The following is a 27,709-nucleotide window of genomic DNA, read 5'->3' as shown; positions in this document are numbered from 1 at the left end:
GCAAAGGATATCTGATCTGGCTTTGATATCTCGGGACGATCTTGCCAGACGAGGCCCACACTCCTTTTCCTTATCTTCTCGGATATTGTCGGCGCCGATGATTGCCTTGCTCCCCTTTTTGCCGCGTCCATGCGTGCACGGCTAACAACAGACTGATAAGCACTGTTGTTGATTAATCGCTTGCCAGCCATTGGGCATTCTGGCCGCTGTCCTAGGCTATCATGAGTGTCGTGGCAAGGACCAACTTCGTGACAATAACAATGGTCTGATCGATGTCGATTTGTTTTGCCACAACAATCGGAAGCGTTACCGAGGTAAGCGGCTGTACAGGAGTCTCAGACCACATGAATCGAGAAAGAGTATTCAATACGAGCCAGACATTATCCCACAGTATTGCGAGGGCTAGTAGTATACATTGGACTTTTCCTATCACCACTGGTATCGCAAGGCTATCTGGAGATCGAAGCCCGCACACTGGGCATGGCAGAAGCCTCCAAACTCCGAAGCAATAGTTCAAAATGCAGTGCTGCTATCCTCAGTAGTAAACATACTTTGAAGACCAGCAGCTTTAGCCCTGACAATGAGCGCCATAAGAGCGAACTCAGGAGCCAACTAAGCCACGAGATGGGAGCCTGGAAGTGTGCAGATAGCCTGACAATGGCGATTGGCAAGGCTGGGCCCAGTATGCAGAGCAAAATTCCGATAAAGACACCGAGTAGGATAGCCTCCGGATAGTCCAACTTTTTCTGCATCCACGCCCAGGTGTCACCTACCCAGAGCCATTCTCCATTGGTTTTGCGGGCGGCTCGAAGCCCAACCAAGCCGTCCATACTTCTCGAGTTGAATTTTATCATGTACGCATCCAGCGCCTTCTTATTGACCTTGTTGACCAGCCACTGTTCGAGCAAATGCCGCTCTTCGAAGCATTTGCATGGCTTGGTAGACAATTTGCCGGTGGTTGCGATTTCTTGGTTGGCATTCTCGATCGAATGAGCCTTGTGCGATTCCTCATCCATTGTTGGGACTGCATATCCGCACGACGTGAAAACCTTCCAAATGTCCAGTACCACCACCGCTCTCGTTCCGGGGATGAATTTAAGTCCCATGCGATCGATCATTGGCATGAATTCTGGGCTGTTGTACTCAATCACATGTCCGATGCAATATAACCGCATGATACGTGGGTTGGGACCGAAACTGCAGAACATGACCGTTACTCGGCCATTCTCGTAGATGTGGGCGATGGTCTCCGCGCCTGAGCCGACCAGGTCGAGATAGGCAGCGTGGTGGTCGTCCAAAATGGCAAAGGTTGTGGCCGGAACACCCTTAGGTGATAGATTGACATGATGGCCGCGCAATGGAGCCGAGCCCGTACAGAACATGGGCTGTTGCAGTGCCCATTCTTGAAGCTGTGGTGGGAACGAGCTGTATGAGTGAGGCATTGTACTGTCGTTGAAGCGTGCAAAGACAGAAAATGGAACGCTTCTGCAAGAATGTAGGTCCGATATTGTCAAACCGACAACGCGGGGATGGGCGTTCAGTCCCTGTTCCCCCAAGACTTGTTGATGACATAATGTGAGGCCGATGCTAGGGTTTTCTCCGTTGCTTGCCGAACCGCCAAGGGTCGCATAGATAGGAGTACAGGATCGCTTACCTTGATCCTCAAGCTAAGAAGCAGTCGCCCGTGTCCATGAGGGTTGGTCTGTCCGTCCGAGTGCGAGCTCTGCCAATCAAGACTCATGGTCAAGCAAAACCCACGGCTTATCTGTCATGCTCAAGGAATGAGGTCTCTTCAATGACTGGTCACGTGGCACGGCCAAACATGGTCCCAAAAATCAGGTCGATCATCTTTCCCAAGCCGTTCTAGCTAACGTGGTCAAGTTCCAGCAGATCCTGATATTACCTTGGAAGGTATTCAGTAATGGCATAGAGATGATTTGGCAGGATCACCGACGCTTGCACCCGGGACCGGCCTTGCTGTTAAGCATAACTTCAAGCTTCAACAACAAACGATATCACCTTACTCCTTTGGACCACGGCTTGCCGTCTCTGGTCTACGAATTATCGGGCGTTTCGTCATCCAGCACTTCATGAACGAGGTCTCTGACCTTCTGGTTTCGCTGCATTCTCTCGAGCACACCACTAGCATGTCTACGAAGAACAGTGAAGAGGTAAGCTATGCCTTTTCGTCCTCGGCCTTGTGATACGCCGAAATGTCGGATTTGAGTGGTGGGTACATAGTTTCCTCGAAACTATGATCAGGAAGGTAACGCGCGTCAACTATCCTCCGGGGAGCGCTGGCGTGATCGAGGTCCATTCTTACACCACCTCCACGACTTGCTGTTCCTCCGAAATGATCACATCTTGGGGTCTATGGCGACATCTCGAGATTGGAGCTCTCATCCAATTACGAGTATGCTTTTTGCATGCAATGCCTGAATACACTCATCCTATATGGATCCAATGATCTCGACAAAAAGTTAGAGGCGGGATCTTGGTGCACGATACCCGTCCCTGCAGCAGCAATGAATAATGGACCGAGTACAAAAGGATGGTCAGCCGCATTCATGGCTACCACAGCCACGGTCCTGGGATATTTGGTAGCGGAATAGGAAGAGGTTCACCAGCAGTAAGGTCACTCAACCATGGATACCGACAAGATCGGTGCCTCGACCACGGCCGTGGGGCCAGCACAGCATGGCGTCCTTCACTACGCACGCCGTGGAGAGCCGGTGGAGGATGCCTCGTCCGTCGACAGCGATATCATCGGCTTCGATGCTGAGAAGATGAAGGGTCGGTCATTGTTGACCGAATTGGAGGAGAAGAAGTTGATGCGGCGCGTGGATTGGCACTTGATGACCTTGTGCTCGATTATGTTTCTGCTGAAGAACATTGATGCGAACAATGTAAGTCCCCATTTCGATGGGCGGCTTGTGCAGCTGACACTGTCCCTTCTAGACCGCGAATGCTCGCATCATGAACAAAGGCACCAAGCAGAACATCCTCATACAGCTGGATATGAGTTCGAACGCCTATAATTTCATTACCACAATCTACTACGTAAGTCCGCCACGCCTGTTGGGCCCAATGTTTCGAGCTGACATATGCAGATCCCGTATATTGTTTTCGAAGCGCCTTCAAACCTGTTGATCAAACGCATACTCCCGTCAAGATGGCAGTCCCGTATCATGGTACGCAACTCTACCGCATGGGTGATCATCAGAGCCACAAGCTGACTCGGTTAGGTCACCTGGGGTATCGCTCTCGCCTGTCATGCCGCTGTTCATAACAAAGAAGGTCTCTACGCGGCTCGATTCTTTCTTGGCCTGGTAGGGTTTCACCTGTTGAATGGACAGCACAGGACTAAACATACTTCCCAGTGCGAGGCGGGTATGTTCCCGGGCGTCATCCTACAAATGACTTATTGGTACCGACCCGACGAGATGTCCGTACGACTGCTTTACTTCTGTGAGGCTCACCACCAACAACGTCTGTCCTCCCGCCACGTATAACTAACAAGCTCCCAGACGCTCTCGGCAACTTCTCCACCGTGATCAGCGGAGTCCTCGCCTTCGGTTTCGACACGATATCCGGCCGTTGTGGTTTGTCCGGCTGGCAATGGTAATCTCTCCGCCGATGTACCACTTCTGACCTGACTAACTCTGTCGGCCAGGATCTTTCTCGTCGAAGGAGTCATCACCATAGCCTTTGGCATCGCTCTCTGGTTCATTCTACCTGACTGTCAGTCTCTTACCTACCAAAACGAACGTACCGTGGCTAACATTCTATCTCAGTCCCAAACCAAGCCAAGTGGCTCACCGAGAAAGAGAAAGCCTTCATCCAAGCTCGCCTCCCGTCCAATGCCCCGCGCGCAGAGGAATTGAACTTCAACCTTCGCGAGATCATCAACTCCCTCAAGGACAAAAGAATGTGGCTCTTCACGCTAGTCTGGGCAACCATGACCGTCGGCACAACCGGTCTGACATTCTACCAGCCCACAGTCATTGCGAACCTAGGCTTCACCACAATCGCCAAGAGTCAACTTCTCAACATTCCCACCGCTGTGCTCTCAATCATCATTATCGCAGTATCCGGATTCTTCGCCGACAGCGCTTGGCTGCCACGCCCCGTCCTCCCATTGACGTTTCTCACCGGGATCCTAGCATGCTACAGCGTTCTCTACACCTTCCCGAATAACGGCGGTGTGTACGCCGCGACCGTGATCTCCAACGCCCTCTCCTCGTCGTGGTATCCGCTGATGTGGCCGTGGCGCGTGCAAACCACGAGCCGCGCCACCGGGTCGGCGTTCGCCATCGGCTTCGTCAACAGCTATGGGCAGATCGGTGGTGCTCTGGGTCCTCAGATCTTCCAGTCGAAATATGCGCCTCACTATACTGTCTCGTTTGCCATTGCGATGAGCGTGATCGGGGCGTCTATCTTGGTTACGCTATTTACGTGGTGGGTTACCCGGGACACGGAGAGGCAGACGCGCGAGATCAAGAAGGCGAGAGTGGCGGCGGCGAAGCGTGGGGAGTCGGTGCTGGACGACGTCGATCCGAATGCTGATTTAAAGCATAAGGAGGCGGCGGTGTTCAAGGAGTAGATGAGATGTACGGTGCGGGTTGCACCCATAGAAAAGATCGCATGAGTTCCGACCTGTCTGCTGCAGAAGCGCAAGACTTGCCGCAAGTTTGCATAGGTGTTTTCGAGGTAGCAAATGTCACAAAAAGCGTTCCAGCAGTGATATAGCTCGTTCAAGCAAGGTGCGCATATCTCCCGATATAGATTCAAATCCAGTCTCGTTTGAAATGCTTGCGAGCGCAGGGGCCCCACGTTGAATCAGATCTATTCGTCACATTATCGGCTGTCCAGTATAGACAGATCCTAGGAAGCTGTATCTCATCTCTCCATACTCCTCACCAGCCCCTGTCGCATGGCAGGGAAGATATCTGGCTGTTTTGTACATCATTCCAATAACTCATTGTTCCCTTAAAAATGGGCCCAGGTCCTTCACAGTTCGTAATTATTGGCCTGCAACAAAGAAAGAAATCACGTCTTTCTCGCATATTTGGCCTTTCCGAAGGAGAATGGAACGTAGCGGTATTTGATCATATGCTGGATCTGTCGTCTCACTATGATGGTTTGTCAGAAAGGCGCCAGCAGGACCGAGACCCTAGGCGAACTTACTCGTTAACGAAAACAGAATTATCCAGTACATGACCAGAACAGGCCAGAAGACTGGCAGATTAAAAATCTCGAACCAGCTGCAAAGGAAGCTGATCGTGACAGCCCTGGTGGCAGAATGCCAGAACTTGAACTCGGGCAGTCGTCGGATGAACGGTCTGAATTCATCGTCTTGTTTTGTAGGTAGCTCAGACCCTTCGCCGTCTTCTAAACCTTCATCTTGTGACAAGCTCGGATCGAACTTGGGCTGGAGAAACGCCAGGAACAGATTCAGCAGGTAGATGCCGAGGCAGTAGGCGACGATATACCAGCCTTGGGCGACGATGATACGGAGGAAGAACATGACAAGCAGGGCTCCGGTTGCCGACCATCGGTAGGAAACGTAGGGGGTGGATTTGTCGAGATAGGTTTGGTATTGCTGTGAGAAGGCTCATTAGTACGCTACGCGCATTGCACGAAAGAAGACTGCCACATACCCTCATCAACTTATTGCCTTGAGTGGTGATGGCATCGAAGGGCGTTGTATCAGGCTCGGGTCCGTCCATGACTGTAGCGGTCGTCGGTAGAGCAGAAGAAATGTAAGGTCGGCGCATGCGCTCGATGGACTCGAGGCGCGCAAAAGCCAAAAGTTGTTTGCGTCAGAGAAGCTTGTCGCACCGAAGTCAAGATGGATCAACTCCAGGCCAAAAGAGTGACAAAGAAAAGGTGATGGGCTTGAGTGAAGAATCAGAATTGTTGAGAGCAGACTCTTGTTAGCGGATGAAGCCACGTCTTTTTTGGTTCCAGGCTGCGAATTGCGAGCGAGGGTGGAGTTGAATTATTGAAAATGTGGCTGGACTGCCCGTATCGCCAGCTGCGCCTCTCAGAGGATGGACGAACACCCGAGTGCACCTATTGAAGGACCTTAGTTATTCCGGTCCGGGCTTGAGACCTCGATGATGGGGATTCTTCGGCGTCCCTGTCAAGATGCGCCCGGGGGAGCTCGGAATGCGGAGAGTCAACCGAGGCGTTGCGAGGATAAGCGCACCTTTCTGCCATCATAGGCATCCTGTCGCGCGGTCGTATAAGAAATGTGAAGCGGACTTGTACAGGATCTTTTGGTGTCTTTGTTTGTGTAGCTGACACAGACACGTGTTGCCAACAATGTCTTCCCTCAGACTTATGTTACGGCCTGTGGCAGCATTCTCCTCTGCACCACGAACCCTCCCTCGACTTGTCCGATTTCAAACCACCTCGAGCAGCAGCTATGAAAACATTCTCGTCTCGACTCCTAAACCTGGCGTTGGCCTCAGTATGGTTGGCCCTAAACTCTCTCTTGCGTAGCTGGACCTGGTACTGACCGTCTGTTGTACCACAGTCACGTTAAACCGACCCAAGGCACTCAATGCTTTGTCAAGCCCTCTGTTCGTCGAGCTCAATGATGCACTTAGAAAGTTTGAAGAGGACACAGAGATTGGAGCCATAGTCCTGACAGGAAGCGACCGAGCCTTCGCAGGTACGTCCCGAGAGTCTCTGCAGAGGCAAGACAGGGCAACTGACACTGTACACAGCCGGCGCCGACATCAAAGAGATGGCCCCTCTTACCTTCTCCGATGCATACGTAAACAATTTCATTGCACCCTGGTCCTACATGATGACGCTGCGCAAACCAGTAATAGCTGCAGTCTCAGGCCACGCGCTCGGAGGTGGTTGCGAACTTGCCATGATGTGTGATGTTCTCTACTGCACAAAGACCGCCAATTTTGGACAGCCCGAAATCAAACTAGGAACAATCCCAGGAGCCGGCGGCTCGCAGAGAATGACAGCAGCACTGGGAAAGAGCAAGGCAATGGAGCTCATTCTCACAGGCAACAATTTGAGTGGTGAAGAGGCTGAGAAGCACGGCCTTGCAGCCAAAGCTTTTGATGGCGGAAACAAGGAGGTCCTCGACGGGGCCCTGGAAACGGCGGCCAAGATCGCGAGCTACTCACGGGTGGCAGTCATCGCCGCCAAGGAGGTGGTCAACAAGAGTCAAGACCTGGGTATCCGGGAAGGCGTGGAGTACGAGCGCCGTATCTTCCACTCGCTGTTCGGCAGCCAGGACCAAAAGATTGGTATGAAAGCGTTTGCCGAAAAGAAAAAGGCCGAGTGGACTCAGTCATGACGGGCTGATCAATTGTGCATATATGGTTTTCTCTTGACGGATTTCTTCTACCATATCTCGAGACATAATGGACTGCAAGATAGACCGTGGGCACATGTTGAATGTCTGAGAGATGAGTCGAATGCCAGGGTTTCTGTCTTAATTCATCCGTACGGGAGAGCTGGCGCCTCCTATCGCACAATACCTAGGTAGGTATGTTATCGGCGGTTCTCCTGCGGCTCGCCCAGTCGCATCCGGCGCAGCTCCGCCGAGTTCATGCATCAGCCGATTGAGCTGTCCCTAAAATCGTTGATGTGTGTACTAGCCGATAGGTTCTGATCAGCGAACGGCATCTATCCTCCTCGTGCGATTGAGGACGATGGCGCAACAGCGACATTGGCCAAGTTTCCCGTCGGCATGGTTATAAATTCGACATCACCTTGGTACGAATTGAGTGATACGCGCAACAGACGAGGCGTAGTGCTGACCAGGACGAGTTAATTCACCTACCGAATGGAGAGAAGGTGAAACACAAGATGCTGACGAGATGGGTAAGAATATCCAATGAAGCATAGTGCAGCCAAGTTTACCAAATCCCCACCAATATCACACATACGAGGTTGCTACGATACCATCACTCAGCTGACAATGGACTTTTGCTTCTACGTGTGGGTTCCGCTGATGTGTCATTTCATCGAACAGGGTTTCGGTCAGCTTTGGCCACGATGACAAAAATCACAGGATTGGGGAAGGACTTCAGGCAACACATTCAATCAACTCTCCAGAGTGGCAAGACACGGAGGAGACGGTCTAAATGCTTACGAAAATCAAGACTGATACAGGGCCATATTGCACGGCACCCCTGCACACCAAGCCTTGATAACGGCATCAAAGTCATCAATTAACTAAGCTCCCCAGGATGAGGAGCCTTCCCTCCTCGACCTTGTGGCAGACACGACACACTCGACAGGGATGGGTCGGCATTAGTCCCCTGCAGAGCTCCTCTCCTCAGTACCCACTGATGGGAGAAAGTGTGTCTATACGAGGCATGCCGGCGGCCTTGACTTATTTCTCTTTCCCATCATTAACCGCGTGGCTGGATGAAGCAATCCACTGCATGGACTGCACCCTACTAGTCTGTTGTGCCATGGCCAATGGGACGATGTCTGACAGCCATTCCAAACTCGGAGCACATGTGTCGAGTGCGCCCCAGCGATCCGGGAGCCCCAGCATCGTCGTGTCCCACTGTTACCAGGCACATCTTGACCGTCTGGATCAAGGAGACCTTCTTATGTTCCATTGGTGGCGACAAGCTGTCGGAGGAGGAGGCTTACTGCTATAAAGCTCCAGAGCGCCTCCCTCCCCACTTCGCTTCGTTGACACTGAGTTTCCAATCGGCAGATTTACAGCTTCCTATCTTGCCGACCAGCGTCCCAGGCCAGAATGGCTTCGTCAACAACATCCAATTCCGAAGGCTACGAACCCAAGCACATCGAAAATCGTTTGTTCATCAACGGCGAGTTCGTCCCCTCAATCTCGGGAAAAAAGTTTGACATCATCAACCCCAACACCGAGAAGTTCGCGGCTTCGGTATACGAGGGTGGCGCCGAAGATGTCGATGTCGCTGTTGAGGCGGCCAAAGAGGCTCTACCTGCTTGGTCTGCCCTTGGGGCTGCTGAGAGAGGTGCATGGCTGAACAAACTGGCCGATGCCATCGAGAAAAATATCGATGAGATTGGATACCTTGATGCTATCAGCATGGGTAGGCCCTACATTGGTGACGGTAAGCACTCGCATGCCGGTTCAGCTCAATTCCTTGCTAATTTACTCAAGCCATGGCCGCTTACGCTGGCTATTTCCTGAGATATTTTGCCAGCAAAGCTCTCGATGTTCACGGTGAATCGTCGCTGAACACGGCCGGCATGGTAAACGTCACTTTTCGTCAGCCTTACGGTGTGTGCGGTGCCATAATTCCGTGGAATATGCCGCTCCTTGTCTTGATCTGCAAGGTTGGTCCTGCACTTGCTGGTGGTAACACATTGGTCCTCAAGACATCAGAGAAAGCCCCGCTATCTTGCCTTGTTGTCGCGAGGCTCTGCAAGGAGATCGGCCTACCAAAGGGTGTCCTGAACATCCTTAGCGGATTTGGCCGCCCTTGCGGTGAAGCTATTGCGAAACACATGGATATCCGAAAGCTCTCGTTTACCGGGTCTGTGACGACCGGGCGAGCAATCAAAAAAGCTGCCGCAGACTCGAACCTGAAGAACGTCACCCTGGAGCTCGGTGGTAAGAGCCCACTGGTCATCTTCGACGATGCGGATCTTGCGAAGGCTGTTCCTGCTGCTGCCTTCTCGATCCTTTCCAACTCGGGCCAGGCGTGCATTGCCAGCTCAAGAGTGTATGTACACGCTAACGTTGCCGACACCTTTCTGGAAGCGATGAAGACTACCATGGCCAAGATCGGTCAGCCGGGCGATGCCACCGCTGCTGGGACTTCAAGAGGTCCCCAAGCCGACAAGATGCAATTCGACCAGGTCATGTCGTACATGAGCTATGCTAAAGAGCAGGGCCTTGACATCCGTCTCGGAGGCAACAGGATTGGCTCGACTGGCTACTTCATTGAGCCCACTATTATCGCCAACGCTCCTGAGGAGTCCAAGGTCGTCAAGGAAGAAATCTTCGGTCCTGTAGTCGTCATCAACACTTTCACCGATGAGGCGGACGTCTTGAAACGTGCCAACGACACTGAATATGGTCTGTACGCCAGCGTGTTCACAAAGGATATCTCACGCGCCATGCGCTTTGCCAAGGCTCTCGAGGCTGGCTCCGTCGGAGTCAATTGCACGAGTCCCACAGTAGCCATTGACATGCCCTTTGGAGGCTACAAGCAGAGTGGTGAAGGTCGCGAGCTGAGTAAGCACTGTCTTGATGAGTGGACCGAAGTGAAGAGCGTCTATATCTCTTTGTAGGAGTGCGAGAGCTTGTATCAGGGAAATCAATGGCAAGGGTATCAGATATGCGGACTCGAATGCTTAGATCGGGTGTACCTGCCACATCTTCCTTTCCTATCAGATGTGTGTCAACTCTTAGAGTGCCGAGAATGTTGTAGGTAGATCGAGCCTTAGTCGCGCATGATGGCACGATATTAGAACACCCTTCCAAAGCCTCAACCGCTAACAAGATGTGCTGTTGCGTGATAACCTATCAGAAACCATAGCCATTGGGAAAGAACGAACACGTGAGGCTATCAGTCCTATCAGTGCGGTCCGAATACGGTAATTGCCTAGGAGGGAACAGTGCTTAGTGCTTTCTGGGCAGGAATCAAGGGCTAGGGAGGCTTATCTGATTTATCACATCGGCCGCAATCAACAGTGGGGTGCATCGCCCAGTCTCCCCGCTCCAAGGACTAAGGGCCTAGCCTCATCAACCATGGTCATTCCGAACTCCAGGTAGAGATTAAGAGTTGTGCAGATCCTATATATACGAGACCCAATACCCTGGTAGAGAGTCAAAGCAGCCAAACCATATCGCTTCTTCACCCCGCATTTGGTCCAAGTTGGTTTAATTGAGAAGTTTTGCAAAGGGTTTGAGCTTGACCAGGGGAATTCGGAAAATCCCATTGCACAGTTGAAAGCACTCATGTACGTTGCGCCCATGTACTAGCATTTCGACTCATGCTAACATCACCAGCAGAAACTGCAACCATGTCTTTCGAGGGTCCAAGGCAAGTCACTGCCCACGATGCGACCACGGCACAAGATGGTCCAGAAAGTGTGCCCGCGGTTGGGAAAGAACATAAATCACCAGACCTCGTCCAACAAGTCCTTTCCAGGACCCAGGGCGACGTGGTCAACCTCCAACAAGCCCGCGATGCTACAGCTATCGAGCACACCTTGTCCATCAAGCAAGCCCTCCGTGTCTACGCTCCGGCGATCATCTGGGTTATGCTTTTCAGCATGGGCAACGTCATGGTCGGCTTCGATCCTCAACTCACCGGTACTCTGATCGCCATCCCCCAATTCCAAAGGCAGTACGGCCACTTATTCGAGGGTGCATACGTTGTCAAGGCACAGTGGCAATCTGCATTCAACCTTGGTGCGCCTCTGGGCGCCATAATCGGCTCATACTTCATCGGCTGGCCACTTGACCGCTGGGGTCGTCGATGGGCGCTCGGCGCTTGCAGCGTCGGTTCAATCATTGCTGTAGCCATCCAAACCTCCGGACAGAGCAAAGTGCAGCTGCTCCTTGCAGAGTTGCTGAACGGGTTGTTTATTGGCGGCTACTCTGTCGTCGTCCCGACCTACATCTCGGAAATCACTCCTGTGGTCCTCCGTGGTGTTGCCACCGCCTCGATCAATATCTTCCAGGTTGCCGGCCAGCTCGTTTGCAGCGGTATCCTGGCAGGTACTGAGAACCGTCCTGACCGTTGGAGCTACGACATCCCATTCGCATGTCAGTGGTTCTTCCCGTTGGTCATTTTCGTCGGCGTCTTTTTCGCTCCCGAGTCGCCTTGGTGGCTGGCACGTCAGGGAAAGAACGAGGCGGCTCGCAAGGCGCTCGATCGCATCACCACAAAGGAAATCGACACGGAAACGTTGTTGGCAAACATCATTCTCACGACTGAGCTTGAAGAAGCACAAATGTTGGGTGCCCGATTCGTCGACATCTTCAAGGGATCCGATCTTCGCCGCACAATCATCGCCAGCATGGCCTTCTGCATCCAGGTTTTTAGTGGCACGGCCTTTGTCATTGGCTACTGCGTCTACTTTTTCGAGCTCGCTGGTCTGGGTACATCGAGCGCCTTTGGTCTTGGCTGTGGTGTCCTCGGCGTCGGATTCGTCGGAAACTGTCTCTCCTGGATCCTCATTGCCAAATATGGCCGACGACACATCTATCTGTTCGGCTTACTGGCACTGTCTGTCGCTTTGCTTCTGATTGCCGTTCTGGATGTCGTTCCTTCCTATGGCTCCAACTCCTCTATCAGATGGGTCCAGTCTTCGATGATGTTGTTGTGGAACTTTGTGTACGACCTGACCATCGGCCCTGTCGCCTATATCATCCTTTGCGAGTCATCCTCGGCTAGAATGAGAGGTTATACCATTGGCTTTGCCACCGCCATGCAGTTTGTGGCCAATCTTGTCGCCGTTATCGGCGTTCCGTACGCTATCAACCCTGAAGTTGGCAACTTGCGTGGCAAGTTGGGTTTCGTCTACTTTGGAGTCTGCATTCCGTGCATTGCTTGGGTCTGGTTCGGACTGCCCGAGTTTAAGGGTCGAACTTTTGAGGAGTTAGATGCTATGTTCGAGGCTCGTGTACCAACACGGCAATTCTCCAAGTATGTCTTTGAGGATGAGGTGCACAACCTTGGTCACGATGTTCCAGGTGGCGAAAAGAAGATCGAAGAGTAGAGTTTTGGGGCTGGGGAGGGATTCGGCGGTCAGTGTGTTGTCAGGTTGGGTGTTTGTCGAGGTGTGGATTACTTTAGGTAGTGAGAAGTGGGCGCTAGATTTACTGTACATGGGCGTGCAATAAAACCACTTGTTTGGTTTCAACTGGACAAACCTTATACTTCTCAATCGACCATGCTAGATCCCGCAATATTCAAGGGCCAGCATAAATCGCTGCCAGATCCAGAAAAGTCCCCCTATGCGCACATAGACCAGTGATACTCGACTCGTAGGTTGCGTGTATGCTGCCGATGTTGGGTTTCAGTACGTTGAGGAGCATTTTCACACCGATCAGATGAGACATCCTGACGTTTACCACTGGACATTAACACATAGTCTATATCATATTCCGACAGTGTGGTACCTAGAAGTGACCCTCAATGTTCAATGGAGTATACGGCTCCTCCAAGAAAGCTTCCTCCTCAGCGGTCAGGACTTTACCTCTAGCACTCAATGCATCTTCAATCCGTTGCACAGTGCTGAATCCAATGATAGGGCTTGTGACTCTCTTCAACGTCCACGCCAATGTCACTTGACTCATCGTCCACCCCTTCTTCTCCGCCAATTGCTCAACACGTCGAATGATCTCAAGAGACTCCTCCCGCGTGGTGGAAGGATCACCACCACCGCCAGCAGATCGTTTTGTCTCGCCTTTGGCCTTTAGAGGACGCGCAAGGTTACCCGCAGCCAGGGGACCCCAGGGGCAGAGGGCCACGCCGGTCTCCTTGCAGAACTTGTTCATTTCTCGTTCCTCTTCCCTGTAGAGCATGTTGTAGCAGTTTTGCATGGCGATGAACTTGGTCCAGCCGTTCTTCTCGGCGCAGAACTGCATCTGGGCGAACTGGTATGTCCACATACTCGATGCGCCAATGTAGCGAATCTTGCCTGAAACAACGAGGTGGTGCAACGTCTCCATGGTCTCTTCGATCGGCGTGTTTGGATCGAAGCGATGGATCCAGAAAAGGTCGATGTAGTCAGTGCCCATGCGCTCCAGGGCGCCATTGACGCCGGTGATAAGAGATTTGCGAGAGAGTCCAAACTGATTGACATAGTCTTTGCTGGTCCTCAACTGGTCCATAATTGGGTATGCCGCGAACTGCTCCTCGCCTAACACACCCCATGCTTTGGTCATCAGAACCAGCTTGTCTCGTGGGATGTTGTACTCCTTGATGGCCTTTCCAATGACTCTTTCACTGTCGCCATTGGAGTAGATGTTGGCCGTGTCCCACTGTTTAATGTTAGAATGGCTCTTTACATATGACAGAGTAGACCAATGTCCAGGTGAATATTGCGTATGGAAGGACGGGAGGAAGCAAGGTAAAGACTCACAGTGTTGACACCACGGTCGTATGCCGCTTTTAGAAGAGGCAAGGATTCATCGGTCCCCAATACCCAATCCGCCCACTCGGGGTTTCCAATCGACATACATCCTACAATTGGGACTGAAACGTATAGACCAGAGTTTCCAAGTCGTCTGTACTCTGCTTTGGAGTTCTCAATGGATTTGGCGACACTGGGTGGGAGAGACGCCATTTTTTTATGTGGTATGGGATAATTGTCTGAGGGTCAGGCGATTGATTAGGTGAGCACCAGGTTGACAAGCTTCAAGAATGACACTAGGCTTAGTAGTGGTGACTGAAAGGGAGAGAAGGCACAGGGAAGGGTCCTGAAGTCGAGGATGGGACAAGGTCAATGAATGGTTGTTCAGGTGACATCGAAGTATACCGGGCAGTTTCAACGACCACAGGCGTTGGGGTCTCTCCTGAACCCTGGTTCCTGCCTATTTAGGCAACTACCACATTTGATTTGCCATTGCATCCCATCAGAAGTCGTTACGCGCGCATTGAACCCTGCTGCGGATAATTGAGTTTCTAGATCTGAATCTCATGATCTGGATCTGGATCGTTGACACATGGAATTTTGTGCGCGCACTGGATCAAGATAGCAACCGTTCAATGTCAGTAGGCATTAAGTAATCCGCGGGAATTTCCGAGAGCCGTGACACTTGTCTCTGACAAAGGGGAAAGAGATGCTTTCATGCTTCAATGCTTTACCCTAGAGGCAAGTTCGACCACAAAAGCAAAAATATTGGTCAGCCTTGCCGCTCAACATCACTATCTATTTTGAGGTTCCCAGATCCACCACATAATAAGATCTGCCTCAAGCACAACGACAAGATCGAACTCCAACAGCTACCGTCTCAATAGCCACATAGGCTTCCATCAAAGAAAAAAGGTCCGGTCGACCCAACCAACTGTGTTTCCAACACCAACCAATCTCAACATCGACCAAAATGGTGGCTCTGGAACACCGGGAGGCGCGAGAGTCCGACATTGACTCCATTTGCGACACCTTCTTCTCTGCTTTCGCGGGTGACTATGTCATGGGCAAATGCTTCCCAGACATACCCACTGTTCGAGCATTTTGGGTAGATGGCCTACGGAAGGACATTGCGGACCCGAAACACCACATCAGATGCATTGTCGACAAGGATTCACCGGGCAGCCCAGTCATCGCCTATGCGAATTGGCAAGCTTGCGACGAGGACACCATCCAGGAAGGACCACTATGTCCCGAAGGAGGCGATGAGGAAGTCGCCGAGATCTTCTTTCCGCGCCTAAGGAAACGAAAAATCGAGATCATGGGCGGTCGGAAGTACTGGTACTTGGCTTGTCTGTGTTGTCGGCCGACACACCAGGGACAAGGTGCCGGACGCCTATTACTAAAATATGGTGTCGAGTTGGCAGATAGTGAAGGAAAGGAGATCTACTTGGAAGCCAGTCCACCTGGAGTACCTGTATACACAAAGTATGGCTGGAGGGAACAGGACCGGGTGATAATTCTTGACGGGGCATTTACTGAGATCTTGATGAAAAGGGAGGCGAAATCATAGTATTTATGTTATGCGGGTCGCCACGTCCATTTCATTGCAACCGTCGCGCTTGCGGAATAACCTGCTCCTCGGATAATTGGACCGCTCGCTCAATCTATGCACGCTCAATCAATGATATTACTAGTACCACTCCTATTGATCAATACTAGTAGCTTGTTCACATGAAACCACGATACAGTTTTATGCCTCGGACTTATAGTCTGGCTGACGGTTTTAGAGCCTCGTCGACCAACTTGACAGCAGCCTGCGCGCATCCATATGAGTTTTGGTAACCTTGGAAATGTCAGTGGTTGTACGTCTCTCATGGGTATCGTGCTTCTCGTACCTGCTCCGCCAGCACCATAGTTATGCACAACCCAGGCGCCGTTGATGCGTTCCTTTTCGACTCTAGTGCCACGCTCACGCACCGGCCGCAGTCCAACGCCGTGCCTGATAATGTCAAGAGCCTCGATTCCCTTCCCACCAGTCAAGGCAGGGAACATTGCAACAGCTCTCTTCATGATTCTCACAGCAAGATTAGGGTCAACTTGAGGATCCGAGTTCCCCTTCTGGTAGCAACCACCAAGGATGGTCCCTCCTCCCGCAGCTCTGGTCATTACATACAAGGCTTCATCCGACCCATCATCTGTTCCAGATGTCGCAAGCATATTGGGAGCCACGTTGCGTACAATTACGATCTGACCTCGAGCGGGAACGACGGTTTGGTCCTGTACACCGCCGAGCTTGGCGGCACCGAGACCAGTGCAATTGACCACAAGATGGACTTGTTGACCTTTATAAAGACTTGACGAAGCGGCATCGTTGATGTGATTGAAGCCCGCTCGTTTGAAGACTACTCCATTCTTCAAGCACTGTGAGACCAGCCAAGGAAGGTAGATAGCCGTGTTAATACAGACGGACGTGAATGCTGTCGCTGACTTGATCTCGGGACTGAGTGAACTTTGAGGCAGCTGACGGAACTAAGACGCGGTGCGGTGTATGTGTAAGCATTCTCGGCTATTGAACGTTGCAGCGACGACGTCGGATGAGTGACTCACATTTGGAACGACATCTTTGAACCACGCTTTGGGCGAGAGTAATTCGTTGAACCAGTCTGCCGTTGCTGAGTCGGCATCCTTTGCACGACTATAGATATGACATTCTTTCAATGGTCAGTTGGGGACACCCTAACTATCAATACAGTGATCTGGCTAGACGCACCTTGGAAGTGAACTCCGGCCTCTGGACGATTCCGTGCTAGATCTTCCAGAGGAGCCCATGTGTTCTTCTCGTATTCAGCTGGTTTTGAGCCTGCAGCTCCAACACTTGATCAGGAACTGGGTCAGTTTCTCAATTTGGGCAGAAGTCTGGAGTGCTACCTACGGCATGTAATTGCCGCCCGCCCAAGGCGAGGCATATTCGATATCATAATCACCGGGCATATGCTTGGCTGCCACGACAATGTTGTACCGACGTTCCCGGGACAGTAGCAACGCTGTTGTCAGTCCAGCAACGCCGGCCCTGAAGAACGTCAGTATCCGATGCTATAAATCAAACGTATGCAGTAGAAACAACATACCCAACTATAACAATGTTCTTTTGCGCCATAGCGACGTAGTGATGCTAGCTTGGCCTCCGGAAACGAGGAAGATCGGATCAGGGGCTGAAAGAAGGTTCAATGAACAAGGGATCTCTGGTTTGGAAAGGATTGTATGATTGTGCCGTCAGGTCTCCGCGGGAGCCAAACGTCGCCTTTTCTATATGGTACTCCTCAAGTGCTCTCACCAACTTCGCAGTAGCGAGGGAAAACACGACGGCAGTCGCTCATAGGTATCAAAATGCTGCAAAATCGTTGCGTGACCCCTGTCATTTGGCGAGGCTGAGAACAGGCCACTTGTCAGGTGAGGCATGTTTCCTTATCAGTGCAGGAGGCTTTCAGAAATATGATATCTCAGCCTTGTTGCCCACCATTGTCAATCCATCTTGCCTACCTGTTTAGGCAGGAGTGGTTTTGGTTGGTAGCGCTATGATCACCTAAAACCTTCATGTCGGGCCTCAACGAATTGACCTGACAGCAATCGATGGGTGGACTAGGGCGTTAAAATAAGATCGATAGTAATAGTATGAAGCGTACTGAGTGATTCGCTACGTCAGCACTGCCGCAGGGCCTCGAGGGATTCATTCATGCTCAGGTATTGGTATTGTATATAGTTACTAGCCAAACCATCCTACCGCTTTCCTGCCAGAAAGCCCTTGATGATGTTACCCGTCAACCTAGCAACATTGTTCTCGTAGGCGTCCCAGCCTAATGAGCAGTACCAATTGATGCTCCCCACACTGAATACGGCGCCACCCCCAGCCCCAACATAGTACACTAGATCGCTGCGAATCAAGTCTGTCTGCGTCCCAAGAGTGTTGAGCGCGGGATAGGTGAGATCCTCGGTGGCAATGCCGAATTCATCGCTGTGACCAGTGCTGGTGGCCAAAACTACTGCGTCTTCTGGACTTCCATTCTCCACATCATAGCGATCGATCTCGTCGCCCGAAGCACCGCCGCCAAAGCCATGCTCTCCAATCAGATCACTTTCTATGCCCTCGAAGATCCAGGACAACTGCGGGCTTTTGGACTCCTCAGTGCGCTTGTATGGCACACCAAGACCAGTACCTTGGGCGCAGAAGCCGACGCCCCATAGTGTATTGCAACTCATACCACGGGAGCGCCAAAGACCGCTCTGCTGTCCGTCGAGACTGTTGACTTGTTCACCTCCTGGAAGAGTGTAGGGACGGACTCCCACGTCTCCTCGGCGCAGCTCCAAACGATGGGGACGAGCAGGATCCATAGCAGTGACCCAGTAGAAACCATTGCCACCCATGTACATCAGATTGCCGCCCTGTGCACCAAATGCACCATAGGCAGCAAAGACCTGTGGACTGGGATATTCAGGATGACAGCCTGTCATGACGGTATTGAAGCCCTTGAGAGCATCAACGCCTCGTAGATGTAAGTCGTGGTCGGTCAAGATTTCGTATGGGATGCCCTCGCGTTCCAAATACCCGAGCATCATGAGATCAGCGGAAAACTCGCGTGGGCGCGAGAAGGCCCACATGATATAGCCTGGGCGGACATTCAATATCGGACGTTTTGACGAAGAGAATGTGACTCCAGAGCCGTCGTTGTGACGGTCGTAGGTGGACAAGCCCAGGTCCAGCCGGCGTCGCATCTTGTAGAATTCACTGCTTTTGACGGTCTTGTCTATGTCGAAACCGGGCCCTAGGTCGGCTGTATTCGGACGAGTGGTATCGTATAGGCGCTCGTTGGCGTAGGCAAGATAGGTGAATGTGGAGAAGACAAGGCAGACCTTCTTGGAAATTCCTGGAGCCCACGAGTTAGGTCGTACAAAGAAGGTAACCCAGTCCTTATCTTTGCCGTTTGTGGCTTCGACCTCAACCGCGTAAGCGCCAGAGCGAGCGTCAGAAGGAATGGTGATAGTGAAATCTGTGTCCCAGCCAGCGTCGTCCATATCATCATCATGAAAATGAATGGCGCCATAGCCATATTTTGCCTTTGTCCAGTCACATTCCGACCCGTCCCAATCGTGACTCTTGACAGCGCGAGTGGGCGCATTGATCAGCACACCATTCTGGCTGTGCCCGGAGGTATCAACGACGATGTCGCTTGACATATGGAGTGCAAAGTCATATTTGGCAAGAACAGATGGTTTTTCTTCCGACGTCTCCAATGTTAGATCAGCGATACGACCATTAAAAAAATTGGTCGCCTGCTGCTTTGGATCATCTGTTGCATTTTGGCTTGCCGCGATGAAAAGTGGTCCAGGTCGATATATCAGAGGCTCACCCTGCAGCTGCGCCTCGTGTGTCGTGGAAGTTGGAATTGGTTCTACTTTGAATGACTTGGGACTCAAGGAGACCTGGACTGACCGACCAACAATCGAAAGGTTGAACTTTGCCCAAGTCTTCTTGTGAGGTCTGAGCCCAGTGGAAACAACTTCGACTTTGTGGTCGCTCCCGATCCATACGTCAATCGAACCTTGGCTGTTCAAAACGATAGAGAATCCAGTGCCCTCCGCGGTGTCTAGAGAAGAAACCAGCGTCTGCGGATGTGAACAACCCACGAGCCACGGTTGCAGATAGAACGAGACTTGAAGGCCCGCCGGGGCGGCTGGCAGTTTCCAGTGGCTGATATACCCATATGAGCCTGGGTGAGCGACTTGGACCTTTCCATTCTGTCGACCTCGAGGAATTTGCGAGATTTCTTCTTCGCGCTTCTCCGGCGCGTGATCGAGAGTTATGCCCTGGATCAACCGGACAGTTCGATATGTATATTCTGGTTCGGTGCAAGATATCTACACAGCTGTCAGCATGTCTGTTCGCCTAATGCTGGAGCCCATAAACATGGGGACGTCGACAATGGACAACTTGGTACATCTCAACATGAAGTACAGGCCCATCTCAGCATGCCGCTTGTGTCAAAAGAACATAGAGTTGCGCTAATGGTGCTTACCTTGATAGCAATCGGCTCGCCAGGGGCTACGATCCAGGGTTCCGCGTAGCCAATAATCTCCGGCGGATAGCTCTCCTTTCCAACATCGGAGACCGCCATGGCTAGCCCAATTGTGAAGGACTAATGCAAGACTTGTCGCACTCCAGGGTTGAGCACCTCACTCTGTGAAATAGTTGAAAGCAATGTTGTCACGCAAAAGCCTCGATGTAATTGGTGAAGAATGTTGGGCAGACTTGGAGCAAGGCTAGGCCACGTGGAAACAGGCCTTGCAGGTAGTTTGCATCTCAGACCACAACTACGGGTAGGTCTCCACTGATTAGGAAGACAGTTGCGGATGAAACCCGGCAAACCCTTCTAGGCAGTTACCGTTTTCGTGGTACAAGGCAAAATGTTCGAGACGAATGGGCCGACGGATGAGAAGACCGACGACCCACATTGTGAGGCGTCTATCAGTGGGATTGAACGGCTCGGTATCTAGAGACCGAGCCCATGGACCACTCTTCTGATAAAGAGTGGCGTTGTCTGATCTAGAAGCCTCAGATATCGATCTCAATGTCACTGCATATGTAGTCATTGCCAACTCATGGTTCAATGCGAAACATAATCTGATAGATATCGTATACTCCCGAGAGATAGATAAGCTCTATGAGTAATATCGCCCTGGTCAAACTCTCTCCCGTTGCCACATTCGGCAAGGTCGGATATCTCCTATCACAACCCCACCAGGCTAATGATGCCCTAGATCGGTCACGAGTGCTATGCCTAAATCGTCTAAAGACCCATTTTCCACCCTAATATCCTCCTTGCCAACGAAATTAGGGAATGTCTATTGTTACTACATTCGTACATCAGACTGACTGCAAACGCGATGAAAGAGGCAGGCACAACAAGACCGCGCTTCACAGCGTTTGCTCCAACGGATTGTCACACCTGCCTATCAGGGAATCGTAAATGCGAGAGACAGCGACCATACTGCTCAACATGCCTGGAAAGAGGGGTCAAGTGCGGTGGCTATGCCACTACTCTTTCGTGGCATTCAAGCAGAGCATATTCAGGCAGGACATCATCAAGAGGTCATCAGCAAAGGCCTAATCGAAGGTCACCTTTTCAAGATCAACAATGCGGTCGTGGTGGCCCGACCAACTTGATCACAGAAACTGCAGGCACTTTTCGCCTTGCTGAGACTCGCAGTAGGGGATCAAAGAAAACGTCTCCAGTGACCCCTTCACAAACTGAAGACAACCTTGACCAGCACTCCGAATCGCCAGAAGGGACGATTGCCGTCATCGAAGATGAAGGCCGGTTGGTGGACACGACGAATATCGACTCATTTCTGGATGATTTCGCGCCAGAGACATACCCGGAAAATGCCCAAGGCCATGATGTAGTACCGGGACTCGGGGTTACCAGCCCTAGTATTCAGCATCTAGTACCTTGGACAGGCGGTGAGGCACAGAACAACGAGGTCATCGATTATGAGGATGTCCTTCCCACGGCGATACCTTCCACGACAGTGGCAGTAGGTCATCTTGACTCAGCAACATTGTCACCTAGTAACTTGTTATCGGGCTCGGACATCGTTCTTTCCTTCGACTGGTCGAACATGGAGCCAGAAGACACTCAAGAAATGCTCGACAGTGCATTCAGCACGTTTCCACTCGCACCATATCCCGGCGCAGCCTGGCGCCAGCAGCATGAGATGGCGTTGAAATATTACGACACAGATCTATGCATCCTTCCCTTGACCTCAGATATGGTCATTAATCCATTTCGCATCAGAGGGTTCGCTTCTGAAGACTCTCAGCTTCTTGTTCAGTCCGTGCTGGCGCTCTATTCTCAACATCAGGTCAACACCGGCAACACGCAGCCCACAGAAGCAATGAAAAAGCGTTCCCAAGTAGCTGAGATGCTTAGCCAAGCCCTACAAAACGGGCAATCGAGCCACAAGACCAGCTGTCTCCTGGAAGCCATACTGATAATGTTTACCCTGGATTGTACAATATCGGCGTTGGGCAACTGGGCGGACCATATTCGCAATGCCGCGACCGTTTTCGAGGCATGGGGAGGAGCCTCTGCGCTCAACAGTCCCCGACTACGATCACAAGCTAGCATGCTCGTCTGGTGGGATGCAACACTGGCCATGATATCAAGACAAGGCGTTAGGTTACATCCGTCCTACTTCGAACACCTTCTGAACCACGAGTTGAACGACGGATGGTCCTTCTACGAACTGACCGGTTGTCCCACCGAACTCGTGGTGTTTCTTGTCCGGCTTGCTGAGATGGCCCGACAGAAGGAACTGGCTGACTCTATGCAATTTCTGACCTTCGACATGACTGTCGTCCTGGATATCGAACAGCAGCTTCTGCATTGGAAGAACAGTCTCGAGGTCGAGGTAGGCGCTGGATATGTTCATGGGGGGATGATCAACTTGCTGGATGATGATGTCGAGGACGATAGTCCTACCACTTCTGAAGAAGGCGAGAATGAGGGAGAGTATTCCAAGAAACGGGATGACTATCATTGCATGGAAGCCTGGAGGTACGCGTTGCTTCTCTACATTCAACGAGTGTTCCGGTGGAACCGCCAATCTCATCGCCGACCACGGGCGATACTGCCACTCACCTGCAAAATCATCGAGCACTGTCGAAACTGCCGTAAGACATCGCAGGTGCAGAAACAGCTTCTCCTTCCGATTTTTCTGGCCGGCGCCGAAGCACGAGATAGAGACGTGCAGGACACTGTTCGTGCTTACTGTCTCTGGTGGGGCGCAAGGAGCCGTTACGGAATGTTCTACAGTGTTTCTAGCCTGCTGGAGGAGTACTGGGAGAACAAACCTTCCAAGGATGGAAGCCCTGTGTGGTGGGGGTCATTCTTAGACTCAAAGTCTCCCTCCGGAAGAGCTGGAGATGTGACGGCACAATTTCTCTTCGGTTAATGTCCTGACACAAATCTTATGTCCTATAGCTAGTGAACTCATGATTGAGTTATTGTGGCTGATTGCTTTTCGCTGCCTAACGTCTCTATATTATCCCCATATGTGTGACGCCGTGACCAGTATGAATATGAAATTTTTCCAAATTCCCAATGCCATGCATCTCTGCTTCAATGTGACTACAACCCCTTTGTGCATCATTTTGCTCCCACTGTCCAAGACATGTGACTAGTCAGGACCTCGTCAATGGCCATTCACACCGTTGACTTGACCATTCTTCGATGTGCCGTTGGTAGAGGCACCGTGTTGAATCTCGAAGCTGTAAGCGTCGTCGTAGTGGATTGCCCAGTATCCATCCCAGATCTTCTTGGTGATGGGTCCCACCTTCCCTGACTGTATGGGTTTGTCATCGAGCGTCGTGATAGGCATGATACCTCCGGCCGTCGTTGCCATGAAGATCTCATCGGCATCGTACGCCATTTGTACAGGCACAAATTGCACGCGCACTTCGATCCCGACAGACTTGGCCACGTCGAAGACACTCTTTCGCGTCACACCTTCTAGAACGCCCCGATCTGGTGTGTAGATCACTCCGTCCTTCACCAACAGGACATTGAATCCTGAGCCCTCAGTCAGGTTGGCATCTCCGTCTGTGAGGAATGGGTAGGTGGCGCCTCGATCAGCTGCCTCGAAGAGACCTCGGGTAAGGTCACCCCATTGCAAATTCTTGACGGTAGGATCGATTGATCCAGGTGAAATTCTTCGTACGGTTCTTGCGATGATAGCTTTACCTCCGGTAGGCTGTACGTCGGGGTCCATGACCCATACGTAAGGCTGGACGAACATGTACAAATGGTTCTTGAAAGTCTCGCCTGGAGTGTGACCCCGGACACCCTTCATTCCTCTCGTGACGATCAACTCGACGAATGCGTCCTTGATTTCTGACTTGGCCACCATATCGACCAGGATTTGCTTCACTTCTTCCCGGGGAAGAGGAAGTTGCAACCGCATCTTTGCGCAGCTGGCTTCCAGGCGAGCAAGATGGTCGTCAAGGCGGAAGAACCGGCCATCCCATACTGATGGGACATCGTAGGTAAGGTCGCTGTGCATAAATCCTTCGTCCATCAAGGGGATGCGGGCTTCGGCGAGGGGGGCCAGTTCGCCGAAGACCCAGGCAATACCTTTCGAAAGAGGATTGCTGCTCTTCCCGAGAACGGCTTGTCGCTTCTCGTACGCTGCGAAGACCTTATCCATGGTCGCCATGTTAAAATACTTTCTTGATGTATATTCTGTAGTATATTGAAGCGGGCTTAGAGCGTTTAGATATTGTGATCTCAGCAGAGACGACTGAATGATAACGAAAAGACAGTATATATGGTGTTCGCCGTGTGTCCCTTCAAGATTTCACGATTACCTTTTTCCAATGAAACATGAATTAGTTGACTCGAACCGCAGCATTGTTGCTGCATTCCCAATACGGCAACTACCAAATCGAGGAGAGGCGTGGCGCACGACAACTGTGATCCCCATTTGGCGTCGGGACCCTTGGAGAAACGACAGCAGGTATGGAGAAAACCTGAGATAGGCAACGAGTCTAGGTCGTCACGGAATTCACCATTCTTAGGTTCGAATTCCAAAATCGGGCTGCTTGATCGAATGCAATGCCACCAGCTCCCCTGCCATGGGCAGTGCGCGTGTGAAAGTATATATTTCCAGGGTCTAGTCTACCATTGTCCATATATAAGCGGTGACCGCCCCGCGACCGGTATGGTAATCTCGGAGGGTCGGTCACTTTGACTGTGATGATGACTGGATTTGACATGAATGCTCTAGGCAGGCAGGGTCACAGCATCACCATGACCTTTCGAATATAGCCTCTCGAATTCATCGCCAGCGACCTGTGAATACCCTAGCCATAGCCGTCCCGACGGCTCACGGTCACAACTTGGTGGTCGGTTCACAAACTCGGGATTAAGCGCATGCATGTGAATTCACCCGGGCAACAGCGCATGGGAGGTGGTCGGACTTCCAGTATGATTGGTACCCTCGTTTCTCAAGCTTCCACAGCGAGCCTGTCCTCGTGTAGACTGCTCATCTGCCTAGCGACAACTCGACGAGATATCCTTCCTTCCAGCTTTTGGCAGTTACGATGTTGGTCCATCGATCTGCGCAAGTTGTCCAGATAAGATTGAAGTTCGGCGTTCGGACAATTGCCGATGATATGGAGTTGCCGCAAACATTATCAAGATTATCAGCTGGCACATTTCTGGAGCGATCCCAGTCTTGATAAGATAAACCCTCGATGAGAAGGTGGGTTTAACAACGCACTAATATCATCTTACTTTCCCTGAACAGGTAGAGTTCATCGAATCATACCACATTTCTCCAGAAATTCCAGTCTTGATAGGAAAGCTGCTCGCTGATAAGGCAGGATCATCGATACGCTAATCTGGTCCGACTTTGCTTGAACAGGTAACAGGAGAGATAGACAAATCGTACACGGCTATAAAGATTCCCAAGTTTTTGTGAAAATGTTTCCGACGACTCCAGTACTTCTGCAGAACCCGCTATGGCTTTGCATATAAATTGGGACTGAAATCGCCTTCCCATCTGACTTGCATTCGAGATCAAGTCCAAGAATATTCCAACTCTTTCTTCAAGATACAACTCTCGGCCTCGAGACTACCTCCGCAGACATTGTTCTGAGGGAAGAATATCATCCCGGAATCAACCCATGGAGTACAACGCTGCCATGGAGAACAAAGAGGCTATCACAAGTCGGACTCCCGTGCATGACCTCGTCGAAGGTTCCAAGAAAGCTGCACGACGAGAACATGAGCTTACTATCCGTGAAGCGATATCCCAGCACAAAGGAGGCGTCTTCTGGGCCATTTGTTTCTGCTTTCCCAATCTCATCATCGGCTACGATCCAACCATAGTCGGTTCTCTTGTCGGAATCCCACAGTTTCGCAAGAAGTTCGGCTACGAATACCCTGCTGGATCCGGGACATATGTCCTCCAAGCAGCCTGGACGTCGGCCTTTACTTACGCACCCGTTATCGGGTTCATGCTGGCTGCTCTCTGGGGTGGTTGGTGTGTTGACCGCTTCGGGCCCAGAAAGACGCTGTTGGGCGCTACTGTCTTGTCGTTGGGCACTTTATTGATCGAAGTGCTTGGGGAGAGTGCAGCTGTTATCTTTGTTGGTGATCTTCTGACTGGCCTCTTGACAGGCAGCTTCCCTGTGCTTGGTCCGGCCTACATCTCTGAAATCCTCCCGGTCTGTCTCCGAGGTATCGGGCTGTCGTGCAACAACCTCTGCCAGGTCCTTGGATCTCTCATTGGAACAGGCATCCTCCGGGGAACGGAATCTCGATCGGATAAATGGGCTTACAAAGTTCCATTTATCACTGAGTACGCCTTTCCAGTGATGTTCATCCTTGGTGCCCTCTTCGCACCTGAAACTCCATGGTTTCTGGTGAAAAAGGGGCGGTACGAAGAAGCCACAAAGTCCCTGAAGAGGATTGGTTATGTTGACAATACCGATGATACCTTGGCTCACATGAAAGAGACCATCGCCTTGGAAGAAGAGGTGTCTCAAAGTGTGACGTATCTGGATTGCTTTCGAGGCACCAACTTACGGAGAACTGCTATCTGTGCAATTGCTTACAGTGGCCAATTCTTCTGCGGCATCAACATTGCATCAGGGTACTGTACGTACTTCTTCGAACTGGCTGGCGTCACTACGAATCAGGCCTTTGACCTATCGCTCGGATTGTTTGGCCTGGGCGTGATCGGAAACATACTCTCGTGGCCTTTGATCACCTTATGGGGTAGAAGGAGTGGATACATCCTCACCGCCGCTCTGGCGACACTCTTCATGTATCTAATCGGCTTTCTCGGCATTGCTCCCCAGTCCAACACCGGTGCCATGTACGCAAAGTCGGTCATATTACTGTTGTTCAACTTTGTCTACAACATCGGTCTGGGCCCAATCGTCTACGTGCTGATTGCCGAATTACCAAACACGAAGATTCGTGGGAAGACTTTGGGAGTGGCTTGCTTCGTGCCGCATGTCTTTTCCATCTCTATCACGGCCGGCTTGCCTTACGCCATGAGCAACACAGAAGCCAACTGGGGTGCGAAAACGGGATTCTTGTTTGCTGGCCTGGGAACGCTTACTGTCATCTGGGCCTTTTTCTATCTCCCGGAGAGTAAAGGTCGAACTTTCGAGGAACTTGATGTTCTCTTCGCACGCAAGGTTCCGGCCAGAAAGTTTGGGAGTACAAACTTGAGCGATTTCGATGCGGCTCATGAATTGAAGGGTCTTGGGCCCGAGGAAGCTTAGTGGGGGTGCTCTCGAACCACTTCATTCAGCACGTCTCAATTGCACCTACAAGGGTTCGCATGGACAGTAGGACGACAGAGGTCAAATACGGCATCCACAAGAATGTAACGAACGCCTGTTTATATGAAGGCTGCACACGAAGAGTTAGCAGGTGGACTGAGTACTTATGGTATCGCATCATGCACACAGTTTGACATGTGCCTACGCTCCATTCAACTTGATTGGTACAGATCAGAGTTCAGTATTTGAGAAACTGGAACAATTCCATCGATTGGTTTTCTG

General features: G+C 51.4%; 13 protein-coding genes across 13 annotated transcripts; 7 read left to right on the top strand and 6 right to left on the bottom strand.

The window, feature by feature from the left end:
- Nucleotides 1-175: 175 nt before the first annotated feature.
- On the bottom strand, nt 176-1,848 carry EDD37DRAFT_400928 (uncharacterized protein). Its single transcript, XM_062812326.1, has one exon. The coding sequence runs from the start codon at nt 1,440-1,442 to the stop codon at nt 450-452; it is 993 nt and encodes a 330-aa protein (XP_062670017.1). The 5' UTR covers nt 1,443-1,848; the 3' UTR covers nt 176-449.
- A 797-nt stretch (nt 1,849-2,645) lies between these two features.
- Nucleotides 2,646-4,603, top strand: EDD37DRAFT_609143 (putative pantothenate transporter; the record flags this gene model as incomplete). The annotated part of the gene is made up of 7 exons (XM_062815110.1): nt 2,646-2,906; nt 2,959-3,060; nt 3,111-3,191; nt 3,246-3,468; nt 3,528-3,621; nt 3,674-3,741; nt 3,795-4,603. 7 exons carry the CDS (start codon nt 2,646-2,648, stop codon nt 4,601-4,603), a joined length of 1,638 nt encoding a protein of 545 aa, XP_062670016.1.
- Nucleotides 4,604-5,049: 446 nt separating this feature from the next.
- On the bottom strand, nt 5,050-5,729 carry EDD37DRAFT_657789 (retrieval of early ER protein Rer1; the record flags this gene model as incomplete). Its single annotated transcript, XM_062818920.1, has 3 exons — nt 5,050-5,132; nt 5,188-5,602; nt 5,661-5,729. 3 exons carry the CDS (start codon nt 5,727-5,729, stop codon nt 5,050-5,052), a joined length of 567 nt encoding a protein of 188 aa, XP_062670015.1.
- Nucleotides 5,730-6,327: 598 nt separating this feature from the next.
- EDD37DRAFT_657788 (enoyl-CoA hydratase/isomerase family protein) lies at nt 6,328-7,327 on the top strand (the record flags this gene model as incomplete). The annotated part of the gene is made up of 3 exons (XM_062818919.1): nt 6,328-6,475; nt 6,542-6,679; nt 6,735-7,327. 3 exons carry the CDS (start codon nt 6,328-6,330, stop codon nt 7,325-7,327), a joined length of 879 nt encoding a protein of 292 aa, XP_062670014.1.
- A 1,153-nt stretch (nt 7,328-8,480) lies between these two features.
- On the top strand, nt 8,481-10,735 carry EDD37DRAFT_400873 (aldehyde dehydrogenase). Its single transcript, XM_062812325.1, has 2 exons — nt 8,481-9,089; nt 9,140-10,735. Exons 1-2 carry the CDS (start codon nt 8,750-8,752, stop codon nt 10,273-10,275), a joined length of 1,476 nt encoding a protein of 491 aa, XP_062670013.1. The 5' UTR covers nt 8,481-8,749; the 3' UTR covers nt 10,276-10,735.
- Nucleotides 10,736-10,773: 38 nt separating this feature from the next.
- Nucleotides 10,774-12,920, top strand: EDD37DRAFT_630235 (uncharacterized protein). Its single transcript, XM_062816565.1, has 2 exons — nt 10,774-10,947; nt 11,000-12,920. The coding sequence occupies exon 2, from the start codon at nt 11,011-11,013 to the stop codon at nt 12,712-12,714; it is 1,704 nt and encodes a 567-aa protein (XP_062670012.1). The 5' UTR covers nt 10,774-10,947; nt 11,000-11,010; the 3' UTR covers nt 12,715-12,920.
- Nucleotides 12,921-13,010: 90 nt separating this feature from the next.
- Nucleotides 13,011-14,629, bottom strand: EDD37DRAFT_630233 (NADP-dependent oxidoreductase domain-containing protein). Its single transcript, XM_062816564.1, has 2 exons — nt 14,083-14,629; nt 13,011-13,981 (listed from the first exon to the last, which is right to left on the bottom strand). The coding sequence occupies exons 1-2, from the start codon at nt 14,284-14,286 to the stop codon at nt 13,118-13,120; spliced, it is 1,068 nt and encodes a 355-aa protein (XP_062670011.1). The 5' UTR covers nt 14,287-14,629; the 3' UTR covers nt 13,011-13,117.
- Nucleotides 14,630-14,818: 189 nt separating this feature from the next.
- EDD37DRAFT_630232 (acetyltransferase-like protein) lies at nt 14,819-15,781 on the top strand. Its single transcript, XM_062816563.1, has one exon. The coding sequence runs from the start codon at nt 15,047-15,049 to the stop codon at nt 15,644-15,646; it is 600 nt and encodes a 199-aa protein (XP_062670010.1). The 5' UTR covers nt 14,819-15,046; the 3' UTR covers nt 15,647-15,781.
- EDD37DRAFT_400861 (D-amino-acid oxidase) lies at nt 15,743-17,455 on the bottom strand. Its single transcript, XM_062812324.1, has 6 exons — nt 17,205-17,455; nt 17,009-17,146; nt 16,847-16,950; nt 16,684-16,787; nt 15,972-16,605; nt 15,743-15,919 (listed from the first exon to the last, which is right to left on the bottom strand). The coding sequence occupies exons 1-6, from the start codon at nt 17,231-17,233 to the stop codon at nt 15,840-15,842; spliced, it is 1,089 nt and encodes a 362-aa protein (XP_062670009.1). The 5' UTR covers nt 17,234-17,455; the 3' UTR covers nt 15,743-15,839.
- Nucleotides 17,456-17,853: 398 nt separating this feature from the next.
- On the bottom strand, nt 17,854-20,246 carry EDD37DRAFT_591039 (uncharacterized protein; the record flags this gene model as incomplete). Its single annotated transcript, XM_062814513.1, has 2 exons — nt 17,854-19,989; nt 20,148-20,246. 2 exons carry the CDS (start codon nt 20,244-20,246, stop codon nt 17,854-17,856), a joined length of 2,235 nt encoding a protein of 744 aa, XP_062670008.1.
- Nucleotides 20,247-20,882: 636 nt separating this feature from the next.
- Nucleotides 20,883-23,085, top strand: EDD37DRAFT_681008 (fungal-specific transcription factor domain-containing protein; the record flags this gene model as incomplete). Its single annotated transcript, XM_062819739.1, has 1 exon — nt 20,883-23,085. The coding sequence occupies exon 1, from the start codon at nt 21,016-21,018 to the stop codon at nt 23,083-23,085; it is 2,070 nt and encodes a 689-aa protein (XP_062670007.1). The 5' UTR covers nt 20,883-21,015.
- A 201-nt stretch (nt 23,086-23,286) lies between these two features.
- Nucleotides 23,287-24,345, bottom strand: EDD37DRAFT_681004 (aminotransferase; the record flags this gene model as incomplete). The annotated part of the gene is made up of 1 exon (XM_062819738.1): nt 23,287-24,345. The coding sequence occupies one exon, from the start codon at nt 24,343-24,345 to the stop codon at nt 23,326-23,328; it is 1,020 nt and encodes a 339-aa protein (XP_062670006.1). The 3' UTR covers nt 23,287-23,325.
- A 1,474-nt stretch (nt 24,346-25,819) lies between these two features.
- Nucleotides 25,820-27,709, top strand: EDD37DRAFT_591035 (general substrate transporter). Its single transcript, XM_062814512.1, has one exon. It carries the CDS (start codon nt 25,835-25,837, stop codon nt 27,425-27,427), a length of 1,593 nt encoding a protein of 530 aa, XP_062670005.1. The 5' UTR covers nt 25,820-25,834; the 3' UTR covers nt 27,428-27,709.

The sequence above is a fragment of the Exophiala viscosa genome, assembly GCF_022695815.1.
Source record: "Exophiala viscosa unplaced genomic scaffold EDD37scaffold_5, whole genome shotgun sequence".
Lineage (NCBI taxonomy): Eukaryota > Fungi > Ascomycota > Eurotiomycetes > Chaetothyriales > Herpotrichiellaceae > Exophiala > Exophiala viscosa.
Note: the sequence above shows the minus strand (reverse complement) of the source record. Positions and strands in the feature narration are given on the sequence as shown.